General features: G+C 39.0%; 5 protein-coding genes across 8 annotated transcripts in view; 2 read left to right on the top strand and 3 right to left on the bottom strand.

Moving 5' to 3' along the window:
* slc12a5a (solute carrier family 12 member 5a) overlaps positions 1-1,227 on the bottom strand; it is a 151,333-nt gene extending 150,106 nt beyond the window's left edge. For all 3 annotated transcript variants that reach the window (XM_041032929.1, XM_041032930.1, XM_041032932.1), the window contains exon 1: positions 377-1,227. In XM_041032929.1, coding sequence (XP_040888863.1) covers positions 377-536 — 160 coding nt within the window. In that variant the 5' untranslated portion in view covers positions 537-1,227. The remainder of the gene's footprint in view (positions 1-376) is intronic.
* Positions 1,228-1,359: 132 nt separating this feature from the next.
* LOC121178668 lies at positions 1,360-4,373 on the bottom strand. The gene is made up of 6 exons (XM_041032945.1): positions 4,213-4,373; positions 3,856-4,004; positions 3,636-3,709; positions 3,233-3,331; positions 2,983-3,081; positions 1,360-2,841 (listed from the first exon to the last, which is right to left on the bottom strand). The coding sequence occupies exons 1-6, from the start codon at positions 4,321-4,323 to the stop codon at positions 2,663-2,665; spliced, it is 711 nt and encodes a 236-aa protein (XP_040888879.1). The 5' UTR covers positions 4,324-4,373; the 3' UTR covers positions 1,360-2,662.
* A 1,154-nt stretch (positions 4,374-5,527) lies between these two features.
* Positions 5,528-7,736, bottom strand: LOC121179816. Its single transcript, XM_041034869.1, has 6 exons — positions 7,581-7,736; positions 7,239-7,384; positions 7,051-7,124; positions 6,595-6,693; positions 6,197-6,295; positions 5,528-6,048 (listed from the first exon to the last, which is right to left on the bottom strand). The coding sequence occupies exons 1-6, from the start codon at positions 7,686-7,688 to the stop codon at positions 5,867-5,869; spliced, it is 708 nt and encodes a 235-aa protein (XP_040890803.1). The 5' UTR covers positions 7,689-7,736; the 3' UTR covers positions 5,528-5,866.
* Positions 7,737-10,028: 2,292 nt separating this feature from the next.
* Positions 10,029-13,416, top strand: LOC121179815 (adenosine receptor A3-like). The gene is made up of 2 exons (XM_041034868.1): positions 10,029-10,536; positions 10,733-13,416. Exons 1-2 carry the CDS (start codon positions 10,208-10,210, stop codon positions 11,376-11,378), a joined length of 975 nt encoding a protein of 324 aa, XP_040890802.1. The 5' UTR covers positions 10,029-10,207; the 3' UTR covers positions 11,379-13,416.
* A 301-nt stretch (positions 13,417-13,717) lies between these two features.
* nat8l2 (N-acetyltransferase 8-like 2) lies at positions 13,718-17,286 on the top strand. 2 transcript variants are annotated; one of them, XM_041034348.1, is made up of 3 exons: positions 13,718-14,043; positions 14,809-15,656; positions 15,943-17,286. In XM_041034348.1, exon 2 carries the CDS (start codon positions 14,821-14,823, stop codon positions 15,490-15,492), a length of 672 nt encoding a protein of 223 aa, XP_040890282.1. In that variant the 5' UTR covers positions 13,718-14,043; positions 14,809-14,820; the 3' UTR covers positions 15,493-15,656; positions 15,943-17,286. The 2 variants fall into 2 exon arrangements, with proteins under 2 accessions (XP_040890282.1, XP_040890284.1); XM_041034350.1 differs by having other exon boundaries at positions 13,718-14,053.
* Positions 17,287-17,773: the final 487 nt, after the last annotated feature.

The following is a 17,773-nucleotide window of genomic DNA, read 5'->3' as shown; positions in this document are numbered from 1 at the left end:
AACATGTCTGAGCAATACAACATTACCAGATCTTATGGAAACAATGCAAAACAAACTCCATTTTGCTTGTCAACACAGACATGAACACGCATGCAGTTTCCAATATTTTGAAATGCACCTGTAGCAACAACAGATAATAATAACAAACAACAAAACAAATATTTCACAATAAAAGGACATTTGTGCCCTTTGCGATGCCTCTGATATTGGCCAGACGGTGCCCTATGAGGCTATTAAAAATTCAAGTCACACACATCTGTCCATAGACAATGTGTGGTGTCACTGAGCAGCAGTCAAGCATCAGGACTGTTAGCATATAGCCCATAGCTAACAAACAGCATTAGGATGAATGAAGCCGGCGTGAGTGTCTCCCTACCTTTCAGCACAACCACCACCTCGGTACCGGCAGTATCCTCCCCCTCCGCTGCGCTGCTGGTCGGGGGCTCGTCTCCCTCAAACAGCTGGTTCACCTCCCCCTGGATGTCGGAGGGGCGCCGGTCGCCGTCGCTCTTGGAGACGGTGAACCTCTGGCTCATGGTTGTCGCCGGTGAGACAAGCGGCGGGTCTTCTTGCCACGGTGCGGGGTGACGCGGTTGGACAAAGACAGCGAAAAATGCTCTCGCCTCTCTCGTTATAATCGTCCGCCTCCACCGCCTGCTAAGTTTACCTCCGACTACTCTGTCCTGGGGGGTAACAACCGCTCTTTGTCGGGTAATTAGATGTGTAATGCCGAGTGGACCATCTCATCAACCGGTGTCTGCTGGCTGCGGCGTACCTGGGTCCTAAAGCCGATTTTTAGCTGACTGTGGCGCCGATTTAAAGACAACGTAAGTCACAGTAGACGCTTCATGATATTTAACGCTAACACGTGAAAAAAGCATTCCCTTACTATTCTTAATTTAGCGTAATTTTATTCTATTTTATTTCATTTTTAATCGTGGCTTTCAAAGCAGTGCAGCCCTCTACATTTGGCGTTGCTAGGCAACCAGAGAACAAGCGAAAGATCAGCTGTCTGTCACTCAACCAGCTGCAGTTTATTAAGTCAGTAAGTTATTTAGCTGAAATTTTTAAGTTTAAGTTTTCAAAAGCAACCAGTGGAGCATAGAGGACACTTGTTAAAGAAACATAAAACAAATCCTGACAAAAAGCACCTGGCTGCTGTCAGGCCTGGATTGCCAACCCTACAACGGCAGAGTTAGTAAATCATAACTTCCCAGCCAGGGAAACCCAGGGGATGTAGCAAGACCCAGTTTGTGCCCAAAGTTGAATTACCAAAGTGGGCAACTGCACAGGTGCCCCAAAAGCAATAATGAAAAAATAAGGAAACATATCCATAATAATACCCAGAAGACCACGTTAACATATTCAAATGTCTTGTTTTATTTGAGCACCAGTCAAAGACCCAAAGCTTTTGGAGTGCTCTGGTCATTTAATGGTTACAGTGCTTGCTACTCAACGTCCATGGCTCGATTCTGGTTAGGTACCTTTGCTGCATGTCATACCCCTCCTTTCTCCCCCGTGTTTTCAGTCCGGCTCCTCTTCACTAACAACTGCCAAAGAAAGGCTAATATTTACATGGACTGCGACACCAAGAACATCTCTGTCAACATCTCTCCACTAATTTCATTTCACGGTATAAAGGGGGTCACCACGGTCTGTAAAATCTTTTATTGTGGCTGAGCTTTAAATTAACTGGGTAGCTATTTCATTAAATCTAATGCAATCCAATACCACAGCTATGCTGTAACATACTTCAATAGCACCAGCTTCAATAACACTCTACATGTGGATCAATATGTTTGCTGCTCTCACTGTGTATATTTTTGGCAGGAAAACCCCAAGTACACTATTCTTAGTGGTAGTAGGTAACGCCTCTGTTTAACAATTCAAAATGTCAGCTGTGAAAAGGGCTATGTCTGTGTACCACCTCTGAAACAATAGGACTATTGCTTTAAAATTACACAAACTGGCACTGTGTCAGGCAGTGAGCAAACACACAAACACACATACATGCTACCGATTTAACTTCCTCGTGATCTATCAAAACCATGGTTTTGAAAGGCTAAAGAAAAATGATTAATTGAAATATACACAAATTATTATATGGATGTTCTAAACATCTTTCATTCACTACAATTTAACTTTGACTTATCAGTAAACACGTCCTGATCCAAAATCCTTCAGCCAAAATGCAGGTTACCACAGGTTTCTCAACTCTATTTATAACAAAGAGGCACGCCAGCAACAGTGGTTACGCAAAAAACAAGCATGAAGATGAATCCAGAGTCCATTTGATGTGAATCAAAGACATACTGTGCAAAAATTTCTAAGACCAAATCACCAAACACTGAAAAGTCTAAATGTTTTCAACTGATTTTTCCAACACTTTGCAAGATTTGGGAGCGAACTGAATTGCTAGATTGACATTTAAGCTGAAAGATTGTCATTGGGCATTAAAACCCCTTGTCAGGGGTACTGGTAGAATTTTTTCTTAGTAGTAGCTGTTACTAGGGTTGAACAATTTTAGGGAAGATTTAACTGCACATTTTCTTCATTGTGATTAAATTGATGCAGTTATTCCCATGATATAAACTCCAGGCCCGCATGTGTGATTTACAAAAACGTACAGTTTTTACCAAGCAATACCACATACTTAGTGCATTTACCATAAACTATTCCATGTTTGCTGTGCCCATGCAAAGGCACTACGGGGGTAATAAAGAACTTTCTCTGAAAGACAGCGGAACGGTGCTGAAAACATGTTTTTCAGTATTTTAGCCGCTGATGCATGAGTATCAATATCAATGTCATCACCAGTCTGTGCAGTGCAGTTTTCATAATCTGTACAGGGAGAAAAAAAATTTGAAAAAATAATGTAGTGTTGATTTAAGCAACACAATTTTACATAGCATTCTTTAATGTATATAACAGCCCTATTAAGAATTTTATTGATTGTTAAGACACTTATTTTTCAAATCTCACCATGATCTGTGTTTAGGAGTTGTGGTTTGTACCAGCCAAGACAATCTGCCTGTGTCTCAAACTCCTTCAGCTCAGCAGCAGTGACAATCTGCCTCCTACCTGTTGAACAGGTGACACATTTGAAATGAAATGATATTATGTCTTGGAATGTCTACAGCACATATCTAAATAAATCTAAAATTTTCAATGAATCAAAATGATTGGAAATACTGTCGCATATTTTCTTATCTCATTCCTCTGTTCTCCTTACTGAAAAGCACAAGATGGCTAACGAAGGAATCGTCTTTCACAATGAGGCAGTCTGGACACCCGCTTTGCAGCAGCATTGCTAGCTTAGGTTTTTGGGCATCTGTTGGAAACATAAGAGAGAAAATACATTATGTGTTTTACATTAAAACTGTGATATCATAATGAAAATCAAACTCCATCTGCATTAAAATGTTAAAAACACAAATATTATTCTTTACACACAAAAAATTACATAAAATTGAATAAAATGCAACAGCTCTATTTTACAGTGTCCAATGAATGATTCTAGTGCCTTTATAACAGCTTAAATGTATCATAGTTTTAGCAGAATCAGGCAGTGTTTATAACATCTAAAGCAACACACAATTACACATTGCACATAGAACATTAAACAAAACTCTTACTGTAGCTGCCAACTTCAGATACTGTGTTGTTCCCATAGAAAATTGGGAAAGTACTATTATTGCAAACTCCATACCTGCCAAAAATTTACGAAAGATTTAATATAAAGATCTGGATTGAAAGAACATTTATACTAGACATGGAAAAATTTGATGCACAAATACTCTGACTGTATGAAGCATCTTACATTTAGAGATTCATGCCAATAAAAAGATTGCTTACATTTTCATTTTAAAGTTGGCATCGTAGATGTTTGGTGTGGCCGTTGAGGTAATGTCCACTGCAACACTTGGCCAGATAACAGTACTCAAAAGTACTGGTGGCAAACAGGTGTTCGAGGACATGGCTATAAAGTACCAAATCCCAGACAACTGAAATAACAAAAAAGGGAGTTTTGTTTATTTATGTATTTTGATTTTATGAATGTTTGGTAATAAATCTGAAACCTTTTGCATTATGAATTGATCTTTCAGGAAAAAGAAGCATAGCATAAATAGGTTCTTTAGGTTCAATTTAGGTTCTTCTGATAAAGCTGCTACCAAAATACAATGTTAGTTACAAATGTGGAAGGAGACTTACATCGGGTCCTTTGTCGATTGGCTTCAGCAGTGTTTCACAGGCCAGCGACGCAGGCTGGCACACTGAGGTGAGACTCAGCACAACAACAGCAACACACAAAGTCTTAATCATGGCTTTGATGCCGCTGTCTCTCTCAGCTCTGTCTTATATTGATATCACTGACCAATTATTTTTCTGCCAGTTCCACCAACCCCTGTTTGAGCGGGTACAGTGCAGATTACATTAAACCCAATGTTAACCTTGAATGTTATCCCACTAAAATCCACTGTTTGCTCATCAAACACACTGCTTTGCAACACATTTCCAAAATGGGAGTAAAGGGAAATCCAGTGGCCAATGACAAATATCCAATAATATGTCCCAAGAAATTGCTTAGAATCCCTTGCCGTGGTTTCCAGGTAAAGTTAGATTGGCTCACAGCTCACATGCACAAACTAGATAAATCTTTCAGAAGCAAACATCAGCTGTTGTGTCTTCTATTCATATTCTCGGTTGCTTGTCCTCTTTAGGGTTTAGGGTGTTAAATGCTTTTCCCAATTTATAGTCGTGGGCAAATCAAATACTTATATTTTTTGAATTGAGAAGAAGTAGACACAGCCCCTGTTGTAGTTTGGATGCCCTTCTACTTGTAAACCGTCAGAACTTCATTAACTTATTAGGCCATAAATGACTGATAAGGCAATCCTAACCCTTGTGGTAACATTCAACAATCATGGAATCCTCTCAGCAACTGACTGAGGGAGGCTTTAAAAAGATATCAGAGAGATTCCGGTTCACAGTTTCCACTGTTCAAAATGTCATTAAGAAATGGCAGTTAAGGGGAACTGTGGAAGTCAAGACAAGATCTGGAAGATCATATAAAATCGCCTGTCTGCTGGGAGGAAAGGCAAAGAAAAACCCCCTTACTGCAAAGGAAGGTTTAGCTTTCCACTGTGTAGCAATGAAGCACAGGGTCTACATGAAAGAGTCATCACAAGGAAACCTCACCTGTGATCTCATGGCGAAAGTCAGTGCCTAAAGGTTGCAAAGCACCGTCTGGATAAGCCAGAGTCATTTTGAAAAAAGTGCGGTGGACAGAGGGAGATAAAATTGAGTCTTTGGCCACAATCACCAAAAGTGTGTTTGGAGGAAAAAAGGGAGCCACATTTGATGAAAAGACCACCTTACTTCAGACCAGATAAACTGTTTAATCCATTCCTGATGGACAAGCTAAGTGCCAAAAACCTTTCTGAAAATGACATGAACCAATCACCAAGATCATTTAGAGTACGTAAAAAAAGTATTTTGGGTCAATGTAAAGACAAAGTCCACGCTATCTTGTCAAAGTGGTGTTTATTAGCAAAATAATACAGTCATAGAGACCATATTTACAAGACACCAGCAAAGATTATTAATAGATATTATAATAATTTATATGAATTTTATTAAAATGTTCAAAGGCACATTTCTGATCATTTGATTCTGGAACAGCTGATTACAATGTCACTCAAAAGAAAGGGTCTTGTTAGGTTTGAAAGTCTATACATTTGAAACAGTAAATCAAACACTGATTGATTCCCTTCGAACCTTGGAATCTTAAGAAGGGCTACACCACTTCGCATAAACATGATTGGTGTGAGTGAATATTTATTATAGCCATACCCTTGTGCATTCACTACAAGCTAGCCCATGTTTGCTTGGCCCATTCAGAGGCAGAGTGGTAGTAGTAAAAAAATCTCCCTGCAAGACAGTTTAGCGGGACTGAATACGTGTTTTTCAGTCTTTTAAGAAATTTTTGTGACAGTCCTGAAGTGTCCAAATCACTGTCATCGTCAAGTGACGAACAGTTTTCAAAATCTGTGCAGAGAACAGAAAAGCAAATTAGAAAAACAATGACCTGACATCCATCACACACTGTTACAGTACAGCCCCACTACACTTCATATACTTACCGTATAGACACATTACTGTACATGAACAAAACGGTTTTTTTTCCAAGTCTCACCATGATCTGTGCTTAGGAGCTGCGGTTTGTACCAGCCAAGACAATCTGCCTGTGTCTCAAACTCCTTCAGCTCAGCAGCAGTGACAGTCTGTCTCCTACCTGTTGAACAGGTGACACGTTTAAAATGAAAGTCTTGTCATATTATGTCTTGCAATGTCTACAGTGCATATCAGTTTAACCCACACTACTGCGCATGCACACTGAATTTTACATATTTACATTACATGCTTGTTTGATGCAGCCATATTTCACTTCATCATATAATTATTTTTAAAATGTCTGGATTATAGATTATGGTTTTCTAGAAGTAACTCCAAATGGAAAACATTAAGCTACTGTATTTCACTGTTGTAAGTATGAGCACATATTTTCTGACTTTATCCTTCTGTTTTCCTTACTGAAAAGCATCAGTGTCTCAACAACATCATCCCCCTTTATGACGTAGCAGTCAGGACACGAACTATGCAGCATCACATCTGGCTCGCCAGTTGGGGCATCTGTAGGAAACATTAGAGGAGTGTGGATAATAACAACACACTGAATGTTTTACGTTGCATTACATCAGAAAATATGACAAGAGCATGAAAAAAACATGAAATACAAAATATTACATAAATACATAATACATAAAATGCAACTTCTGTTTTACAGTGTCCTACAAATTATTTCACAGCCTATGAGACAGCTGAACTGCGCCACATATTTAGCACAATCTATGCTCAAAGGCCTATGCTCAAACTGGTCCTCACATTATTATGTCTTCTGTGAATTTTTTCCACCTTTGCATATTCTCTAAATTCTGTGACCTCAGAATTAAACATCAGTGCACACAGAGTACCAAACAAAACTCTTACTGTTGCTGTCAACATCGAAAATGCTGTTGTTCCCATAGAAAAACGGTTCAGGTTCAGTGGTGCAAAGTCCATACCTGCCAAAGATTTTTAAAAAGATTTAGCAAGTGAAAGAACCGCTGGACAGGACAAGATGATGTAGGATGCACAAATACTTGAAAGTTACAAGCAAAAACTAAATGATTTCTTACATTTTCACGCTGTACTTGCCCTCGTAGACATTTGGTGTATCCTTTGAGGTGACGTCCACTGCAACACTTGGCCAGATAAAAGCACTTATCAGTGGAATCACACACATGTCAGAGGACATGGCTACAAGGTACCATCTCCCTGACAACTGAAATAACAGAGGAGGGAAATTTCGTTGATTTATGTATTTTGATTTTGTAAACGTTTTATGTGAATTGTTTTTCCCACAGGACATTTCAGGAAAAGGAAACGGCACAAACAGTTTCAGCAGATTCAGTTTAGTTTTGTCTGATAATGCTGCTACCAAAATACAATGTTAGTTACAAATGTGGAGGGAGACTTACATCTGGACTTTTGTCCTCTTTCTTCAGCAATGAGTCACAGGCCAGCGACGCAGGCTGGCACACTGAGGTGAGACTCAGCAGAACGACTGCAAAACACAGAGTCTTCATCGTGGCTCTGATTCCCCTGTGTCTCTCAGGTCTGTCTTATATTGATATCACTGACCAATTATTTTAATGCTACATCTTCCCACCCCTCTTTGAGAGGATACAGTGCCAACTAAGCTGAATGTTAACATTGAATGTTAGCATTTCCAGTGAACCTTTATGTTTACACATCAAACAAACTTGCATGAAAGCACCACAGTTCCTAAACTGGAGGACAGGGAGCAAGGGTTTTTGAGCTATTGTATTTCTTTTCTATTTTGCATTTTCGGAAGAGTATGGTGTTTGTACTTTCAGGGTCATTTCTTCCAAATTTGTTCAAAAAAGTCACACAGTGTGTCCCAAATCGATACTTGAGACTAATTCTATGGAGGTTTTGAGTATGTAGTGTACTCACACTGAAAAGGTGACAAAATATATATATATTCAAATCACATAGTATGCATACTAAATGCTGTTGATGCATACTATTCTCACACAATGACAAACACAAATGAAATGGAGGAGCTGCTCACAGATGGAAAAATAATGTTAGTTAAACAGCTCCAGAAAAATATAAGAAAACAAAGAAGTAAGTTTTAATTTGCCGGGGAAATACAAATGTCTTTACAAAAACTGATGCCAGTCCATCTCGTAGATGTTGAAACGCTTCAGTGGATGAGAGAAACAGAAAAGCCAGGCAATCACTAACATTACAGGTAAACTCAGTGTGCTTAACATTAAAGCACATGCATCACCAAAGTCAGTGTGATTAATCCTCTGAGGATCAAAATTTCATTGCAGTCCATCTGAAAGACATGTCATTTTATTAACTGTATGAAGAAATTAGAAAACACAACACAGTTCCACCTCCACCATCATTCCTCCCCTACAGCTCCTCATAGTAACTGTAGACGCTGCTACTATCGAAGTCATACTTTATAATGGTTCACTGATTCTACTGTAAACATTCATCACCTAAAACTAGGTCTTAACCCTCAAGCAGCCCTTTAAAGTTGTGAGGACTGACCAAAATGTCCTTGCTTTCCCAAATAACCTCACTCCATAAGGTATATGCTCAAACTGGTCCTGCCCCCCCGAGGTTGACCAGCAAGCACTTGAGTGGCACAGATTTCCAAAATATAAGCCTATACAGAAAAGACTCCAAATGAACGATAATGTTACTCTGCAAATGCTGAATGTATAAATAAGAAATTGTCTGCTTACATATTGTTATTTCCTGGATCCACTTTTAAGGTCATGGTGTGTAAATGCTGTGTTCACAACTTGTTTCCACTGCCCCCTAACGGCCAGAAAAAAGAAAAGGTTTTATTGCTGAACTACCTTGCAGTTTCTTGGAACTTTACATGATTTGCAATAAAACGTAATATCACAATGATCATCACTCATCAGTAGTTTTTTTTCAGGCTGATATGTATTTCAAATAACTGCAGTGTTATTTGTGGAAAACATCTGTGGAATTTTGTATAATATCTTACCAGTATGGTGTATAGACGAGCATAGAAGGTTGATTAGATTCTGGTGCTATGTCAAAAGTTACACATAATTAATGAATTAGTGATGCTTTGTACAGCAGTCCATAAATTCAATGTAGATGGTAAGTCATTAATAAATGGATTTTGGTCCAGATGTTGAAATGGTTTGTGTGTGTTTGCATTGTGTGTGTGTGTGTGTGTGTGTGTGTGTGTGTGTGTGTGTGTGTGTGTGTGTGTGTGTGTGTGTGTGTGTGTGTGTGTGTGTGTGTGTGTGTATGTGTGCGTGTGTGTGCTTGCGTGCATGCACATGTCTACATGTGTCTGCCTGTGTCCCACATTACACACACAACAGACAGACAGATGGACAGAGACACGGAAGTAGGGCAGTGAAGTAAATAAATAAATAAATAAATCTATTAGTCAATAAACCAATAAAGAAAGAAAAAGATTTGTGAGGTCTTCCTGTGAAGTTACCTAAAGATACAGAGCAAATGTTGTTCTGAGGAACGGAATTGAATGCATTTGTGTAATTTATTAATTATTATGAATTCTTTAAAAAGGATGCCTTATTAGAAAGTACCAATGCAGCATACACATACAACATTCAACATTTGTCTTGCTATGTCTCCACTGACAGAGCTTGCACAGGAGGTAGCCTGATTGAACAGAAATGCAATTTCACACCTAAATATGAAACAGAATTTGAAATGCTGATCTGCATAAAACTGCATCAGAGGTTTGTTTGGTGGTATACCTTTCATCAAGGATGTGGTTTTGTGGGTTCTTTTGTCTTAGAGATAGCTTGGTGTTGCCGCTTGTTTTTTAGTAACTAAAAAAAACACTGCAATGGCCTATGGTTAGAATTTTTTTAGACTCTCGGCTCTACACATACTGAGAACGTGCTTTATTTTTTTCTAAAAAAATGCTAAATGGCTGTGGACTTCCTCTTCCTTCCACAAGAGCACAGCATGTTCAAAAGAGCACAGCATATTCATACTACACTCAGACCTACAACAACAACCATCAAACATTAGCCAGAACGGAAACACAATGAGTGTGGGTGAAGTGATCTACACTTTGTTGGAGGTGCTCATTGCTATTAGCTGCTGTTTGGGTAACATGCTGGTTATTTTGGCTCTGTGGACCAGTAAATGCATCCACCTGCCCACCTTTAGCCTTATCATCTCTCTGGCTGTTGCTGACTTTATGGTTGGCTGTGTAGCCATACCATTGGCTGTGGTGGTGGATGGACGAGTGGAGGCTTCATTTCACGGTTGTCTCTTCATCAGCTGTGTGATCATGCTGTTGGCTTTGGTCTCAATTTTGTCTCTGATGGCCATTGCAGTGGACCGCTACCTCCGGGTGTTTATCCCTCTCAGGTATGGTTGTTTAGACATACTAATGTTTACTGAGATAAAAGCAGCACTGATGTGGCGAGGGATTCAGTTTCGTCCTATGCTAAATACATGCATTGTATATATAAATATATACATTATTTATTTTGTGACTGTAGTAGCAAACACAAATACATAAGTAACTGTTCAGGATACTAGTAATTACTGCTCTTATCTATAGGTACAAAAGGACTCTAAGACGGAGACATTCATGGCTTGTGGTAGCAGCATGTTGGTTTGTTGCAGTACCACTAAGCTTTGCTCCCATGTTTGGGTGGTACAACCATGAAGCCTGGTCTGAGTCAGTCAACTCTACCATTGTCTGCCGGTTTGTAACTGTGATCCCCATGTCATACCTGGTTTACTTCATGTTTTTTCTCTGCACTTTGATACCTCTGGTGATTATGACTGTATTGTACTGCTGTGTATTCTGTACCATTCGAGGATCCCTCAGAGAGAAACCAGGCAGTGGTGCCCAAAAAAAATCTCAGAATTACCTAATGAAAGAGAAGCAGCTGGCAGGATCCCTGTCCCTGATACTGGCCCTGTTTGCCCTGTCCTGGCTCCCTCTACACATAATGAACTGCATTGCTTACTTTAGAGGGGTGGAGGCTGTTCCAGGTATAGTTTTCTATGTTGGCATTCTGCTTTCTCATGCTAACTCAGCTGTAAACCCAGTTGTGTATGCGTTCAAAATACAAAAGATTAGAGCTGCATACCTGAAGATCTGGAGACAGTGTATTGCATGTGGTGAAGAAAATCAAGCATCTCAGTCAAGCCAGACGACGGACAATCTCAGCAGTAACAGTGTGGCCAGAAATATGTGAAGGCAGATTTCCTTGTTTGTGTGTTTCTTTGTTCTAAACAGTCTTGTCTATCTCTAGTTGTCTATTTTTTGTTTGTGGTTAGTTCTGTGATAGTTGATGCCTTTGTTTTTGTTTTGTTTTTTTTTTTAACTTTTAAACTGTCTACAGAGCTCTATTGTTTGCATTTTGTTTTCTACATATATTTTGTGAGTATTTACTTCCTATCTGCAGTTTTCTGTACAGTTTCCTTTGCTGACAGCTAAGATAATACTAAATACTCTCTGTATAATGTATCATCTTTGTATTAGTTGCACAAGATCATGAATGTTCTCATCTGACTGAGTAAAATGTCGCCAAGTGTACTTCCCGAAATGTGTTCTATTAAAGAAGTAGTTTCAAGTCTACTGTTTCACCTCCTTTGTATGTAAATGTAAATTTAATGTAAATTTTCATTTATTAATATTAAATTTAGCCAGTCAAATTAAAATTAATTAAGATCAGTTCTATACAGTTGAGAATTAATATTTGGTCATCTAGGATGTAATACAACACATGTTTCCAAAATATTAAAGACATTTCATAAAAATGGCTATTGATGAAAATATGGATGTTTTCCAAGAGATTCTTACAAAATAAAAAACATTCTTGCAAAATTAATGAACAGCTGTTTCAGGAGAGTTACAACAAAATGAGCAAATTTATACCAACATTTTTTCTGAAGTTTTAAAAATATATCTTAGCTGTGTAAACTCTATGAATTAGTTTGAAAGAAACTTGCTATCAGATGAGGCCGGTGAGAGCCAAGCCTTTTTCGAGGCCAAGCTATCCACAAAATGATTCCAGTATGAGATTACAAATGGTAATCTTTTTAGAAAGACAGTTCTGCTAGATTTATTGTTACTACAGGGATGTAAGAAAAACAAAATTTCCCTCCCGTGAGTGCCTGCAGTCAAAGCACATTACAGCTGATGACTAACCCTTGGTTGTTGCCTAAATAGCCTAGATATATCAGAAAAGGGTGTTTTTAAACTGTGCCTGGCTCTAGAGGCTATAAAGGGATAGGTCTGTGCTCACATTGTCAAGTGCCCTGAATGTGGGAGAACAAAAATACACATGCCTAAAGTCTTTGGCAATGAAAGCTAATGGCACGAATCTGCTGCCAGGTGGACACAACTTTATGTTGCCACACTGCTATTTATTTATGTATTTATTGATTGATTGATTGAGATATTGGCAGGATACTGGTGTCATTTGTTTGCAGCTGCCAGACGTTAGTGTGAAAGCAATCACTGTCACCATGAATGAAGTGGATTATCTTCTACAGCCCACATTTGACATTCTGCCTTTTTAAGTAAAACTTGAGATGAAACACCTCTGTGCCCACCTGCTGTTAGAAACCAAACCACTGGTAAAAGTAATGGCAGATTGAACATGAAGTGGTACCAGATGTGGGAGCAGCAGAGACAGATTTAGCTTACTCAGCAGAGCTTCTCAAATAGAGCGTACAGACGGGGAAATTACCAGCATTCATTTGATGAGAACCAATATGTGCTCAGGCACATTATGTTTGGAAAACGTAAAATAGCACGTTATGCCAAATTGTAAAATTATGTAATTTTCTGGTAGTTGTGACCCCACCATTTTCTTCCACCCATAAACCCACTGCATATTGCTATTTTTCATGGATGTAACTGTGGATAGAAAGACACGTCCCCATATTTAATCTTACCTGCAAAGATCTAGTTGGTCGACTATTTCTCCAGTCGGCTGAAGTAGCCACCACCGATCCAAACATCCGTCATAAATGACTCTCTGAACTAAATCTGTGATGTGCTGGGATTCAGGGGTCCGGGTGGCTGAGTAGATGTCTTTTAGTTACCTCCGACAAGCAGGTTATCTTTTCACCCGTGTCTGTTCAATTGTTGATTTATTTGCCAGCAGGGTTACGCAAAAAGCACAGAATTTGAACCGAACTTGATGGCGCGATGGCAAAGGGGCCTGGAAAGAATCCATTAAACTTCGGGGCAGATCCTGATCGTCATTTACTATGAAATTAAGTTTTTTTTTCTCTGAAATCTTTTGCATGTTTTCCGTCATTGGCCTTTATTGGCCCTATTATTGGTCATTCCTCCTTGACTGGTCATACCCTCCACCTATGCATGCCACTGCAGGTGCAAACTTCAACTGAAAGCTGTCACTTTCTGCATAAATCCTGCAGGTTTATTGAGAAATTACTCATTTACGACCAAACGCGCGACTCATTCTGCGAGTTGAGAGAACTGAATGAACTTTCCAACTCTCGTTGGGCTACACCCAACTGCATCCGGTGTCACAGATCACGGAGGCTGTGATTTCTGGAATGTGGGATTATATTTTTCTTTTCAGCAGAGTTGAATATGTGGGTCAGCGATTTTACACTGCTTCCGCAGAATTATTAACGTTGCTGCACAGACTCAGACTCTGTCAATAGCTTTATCGTTAACTGCTTTCCCCCCTGTACTTCGACCGAGCATAAAAGTAAAACGGGAAGTCTTTAAAAGATCAGGTCTAGCTTGTGTTAATGTTTCTCCTTCGCCTCTGTCCCAACGTTTCAACTCTCAGTCAGGTTCACATCATTTGAGCCGCTGTGGTTGGACTGTGCTGTTCGTCGGAAAGGACCTTTATTTCCACAAATTGCCAGAGTAATGTAAGAAAGCGTAAGTTTTCATTAAAATGAAATATGATATCATAATGTAGCCAGCAGACAGAATCACTCATGCGGCATTTAAGTTGAGTTTGCACAAAGTTACAGGGGGGTTTCTGGTATTAGGCTTCACACATGAGGGTCATTTCAGGCCTGTATTAAATGTAAAGCTTATGTTAAGGTTCACTTCATCAGAGCGGACACCTTAACATTAACTGTGTTAAAAATTATGATGCTCACTAGTGTCTGGTCAAGATATATATATAAAAAAAATGCTTTTGTATGTGGAAACCACCACTGCTACTGTTCCAGGTCTCTGATGTTAAAATCTATATTGTTGTCAATTGTGTTTCATGATAAATTATTGTTATGCACATTCAAGAAGTAGTGACAAAAAATGAGATGTAAAGGTCAGTAAATTCCTGCACTTGGTAAATATTGATCCCCTTTGGTTTTCATTGCTATCTGTCATTCTTTGGTCCTTATTATCACTTGTGTAATGATCACACAGACAGATTTGCAGGATTTGCTGCATTGCTTTGTCACTGGAATTGTCAAAGGAATTTGAAGACAGCATCTCAAACTCTTGGAATCTGGGAAATTTTCAATATTTTTGAACATTTCATAGAGGAAATTAAATGAGAAAGTAATCAGCAGAGATGCTGATACTGAAAATAGGTAGCTGTAGGCCTAAAGAGCTTATACTGGGGCATTTACCTTGAGATCAACAAACATTTCACATGATTATTTTTTTTGATTTCCCTCTAGTCCCTTGTGGTCATGCAGCTGGTGATCCGCCGATACCGTCCTGCAGACAAGGACACAGTTCTCACTCTGTTCCGCATCGGCATCCAGGAGCACATCCGTCCATGTTTTTACAATGCCATGACCAGTCCTCTCTACCTGGCCATCACCTTGGCTCTGTGTGTGGCTGGCTACCTCCTCGGCTCTGTGTTAGGGGCTGTGGTGTTGCCAGGAGTGTGGGTGGGCCTTGTTTACTTCTGCTGTTATGAACTATACGCCGGCTACGTCAGGGAGAGACTCCGGACAGACATGCAGGACATCCCTGGGAACTATCTGAGCAGACCGGATGACTGTTTCTGGGTGGCTGAGGCTGAGGTTGATGGGAGGGTGCAGATCATGGGTATGGTGGCTGTGATGGCCAAACAAAGTGGGAAAGAAAAGTATGGAGAACTGTTCAGAATGATCATCTCCCCATTGTGCAGACGGGTGGGCCTGGGCTTCAAGATGACTCAGATCGTGGTTGACTTCTGTAAGGAACGAGGCTTCTCCAAGGTGGTGCTGGAGACCAGCTCCACCCAGATGGCCGCTGTGGCCCTATATGAGAAACTGGGGTTCTGTCACGACCTCCAACACACTAGAACAGAGGCTCCATTGTGGGTTGTAACACTGGCCAATGTCACAGTTTTGAGAATGGAAAAACAACTGTAGATCTGAAATAATCTGATGTTCTGTTCTTCTTTATAAGTTGTTTAAGCTTTACAGTGCCAATACTTGACTGAAACCATTGTTTGTAAGCTATGTCTCACAAACACTCCTTTTTGAGAACACAGTCAAAGTCTTTTACTTGTACTATATGGAAGACCTGTTGATTGGTCTACTACTTTCAACCGCTGTGGTTTTATTTCACAAATGATGCTGAGAACATTCAACTTTTTTTGCACTCAAAAACACGCAAGAAATAAACCCAGTCTGAAGGGTTTTACAGAGCTGTGTGCTTTGCCGTATCTCATGAACCCCTGACTAACGTTGAAGTGCACTGATTGCAACATGACAAAGATCCTGTACACCCACACAGGTTTAGCTATGCTGGAAGTAGAAACTTAAAGAACCAATAATAATGACTTCACATGCAACGATACTAATGGAAAAGTAAGATAGATGTCAATCGTCTCCACACACCCACATAGTCCAGAGACTAGGTGTTACCCTGCTCCTTCTAATGACTCTCTCATCATGCCTGCAAATTCTACACAATATATAATGAGTGTACTGTCACACCATTACATAGGAAACATTGCCTGTGGACAAGTAATGCCATTGGTCATAATTCCACAGGTGTAACTAACAGCATTAACAATAACTCCTATGTTTCTGTACTGCGGTCATCAAGGATCTATTCTTGACCAACTTAAGCATTTTTAAGTCAAAAGAAGCTGATAGCTTTTTATTCTTAACTTTGTGAGATGGAGTAAGTGAAGGGTTTTTACTTGTATCTTTCACTTAAGCCCAAAATGTTACTTTTAAAAGTATGATAACTACATGTCTTACATGTACAAGGCTGTTGATTGTAAATAATAAACAGCAGAGGGCACCCTTTATCTAAGTAGTTAATAGTTTCTACAGTATTATTCACAGCATTTACAGTACAGGATTGGAGTGTTGGAAAGAAACAGAAGTGTTTGAATGAGGTACACAAACATCAGAGAAAGACACAGAACATTACACAGGGGTTTGAACACCTAGCGTTAAGTTTTTTTTTTTTGTTTTTTTTTTTTTTTTGTTTTTTTTTTTAAAGCATCTTAGTCTTAATAGAAACAGAAAATTACTTTATAATGTGCAAAGGCCCTGCAGGAAATTCCAAATTTTGTAGCTCATAATAAAAGACGCTTGGTGGCTGGTTTCTGTCACATAAACATGAACTGAAAAAAATATCCTGGCCAATTTACTTTAGTGCCACACGGAGGCAGTAAAGCTATATTTGTGTTGTCTGAAAAAAATCTTCATTTTCTTTTGCTGTGATTCTTGGAACCCTGAAATATTGCAATGCTCTGTTTAATATAAAAAAAAGCAATAACCACAACTTGTTTTTGAGTGTAAGAAGTGATGATGAACATAATTTCGCTAATGCAGTTATTGTTAATATGTGTTTTAAATATTTTTTTAATATATCATGAATGTAATCCATGAATTTTGAGACTTTGCAATCTTACACGTTTATGCATCAGTAAAAATAATCCAGTACCATGATTTCTGATACATAATTTTTATATTTCATAAAATACATTGTGTTATCTTACATTTAGATTTACATTATAATACACAGCAGTATATTGAGCAGTAACGATTAGCCTCATCTAGTCATCTGGTTGGTTAAGTTACATGTATCAATAATAAGTTTGATCCTATAATACAATAATAAAACAATGACAGGAGCCAGTAAGTGCTTTTACTTTTGACACTTAAAGTACATTTGCAGTGATAATCCTTCTGTATTTTTACTTAAGTCACATTGTGTAACTGTGGCATTGCAACTCTGAGTGAAATGAATTATCTGAATACTTTTTTCCACCACTGCCTCTGTTTTTTGTCACCTTTGCAGAACATTTCCAGTACAGTTCTTTTTTTTTTTTTTTGAGAATCAAGTGACCAACCTTTCAAAGTGCCCCATGGGCTATAACTGTGGAACACACACAGACCCACACACACACATACCTATCCCACGTGTGTCAACCAGCAGAAGACCAGTCAACAACTCACTCAGCAGGACAGAGGGCCGCTGGCTCCATTGAAACAACATAACTATGTCACAGTATATTACCTTATTTACTACCATGTGGAAAAAACTCTGAATGGATCCAATCAGGCTTGTAATAAATGTTTTATCTGTACTTCCAAATGAGGATTTAATGTTGTTGTTTTCACGTTAAAGTCCCTGTAAACTTATTTTTCTCAATCAGCCTGTTACTATTAGTTATGGGATCCTACACAA

This window comes from Toxotes jaculatrix, chromosome 3, assembly GCF_017976425.1.
Source record: "Toxotes jaculatrix isolate fToxJac2 chromosome 3, fToxJac2.pri, whole genome shotgun sequence".
Lineage (NCBI taxonomy): Eukaryota > Metazoa > Chordata > Actinopteri > Toxotidae > Toxotes > Toxotes jaculatrix.
The sequence above is the reverse complement of the archived record's forward strand: the minus strand, read 5'-3'. Positions and strand labels throughout refer to the sequence as shown.

Coding starts and splice junctions, on each gene's coding strand:
- LOC121178668 (XM_041032945.1), bottom strand. CDS start 4,323: ATGATTAAGACTTTGTGTGTTGCTGTTGTTGTGCTGAGTCTCACCTCA. Junction 3,082..3,232: donor TAGCCATCTTGTGCTTTTCA/GTAAGGAGAACA, acceptor CCTGTTCAACAG/GTAGGAGGCAGATTGTCACT. Junction 2,842..2,982: donor ACTCCTAAACACAGATCATG/GTGAGATTTGAA, acceptor CTCCCTGTACAG/ATTATGAAAACTGCACTGCA.
- LOC121179816 (XM_041034869.1), bottom strand. CDS start 7,688: ATGAAGACTCTGTGTTTTGCAGTCGTTCTGCTGAGTCTCACCTCAGTG. Junction 6,694..7,050: donor TTTCGATGTTGACAGCAACA/GTAAGAGTTTTG, acceptor TGTTTCCTACAG/ATGCCCCAACTGGCGAGCCA. Junction 6,049..6,196: donor GCTCCTAAGCACAGATCATG/GTGAGACTTGGA, acceptor TTCTCTGCACAG/ATTTTGAAAACTGTTCGTCA.
- LOC121179815 (XM_041034868.1), top strand. CDS start 10,208: ATGAGTGTGGGTGAAGTGATCTACACTTTGTTGGAGGTGCTCATTGCT. Junction 10,537..10,732: donor CGGGTGTTTATCCCTCTCAG/GTATGGTTGTTT, acceptor TCTTATCTATAG/GTACAAAAGGACTCTAAGAC.
- nat8l2 (XM_041034348.1), top strand. CDS start 14,821: ATGCAGCTGGTGATCCGCCGATACCGTCCTGCAGACAAGGACACAGTT.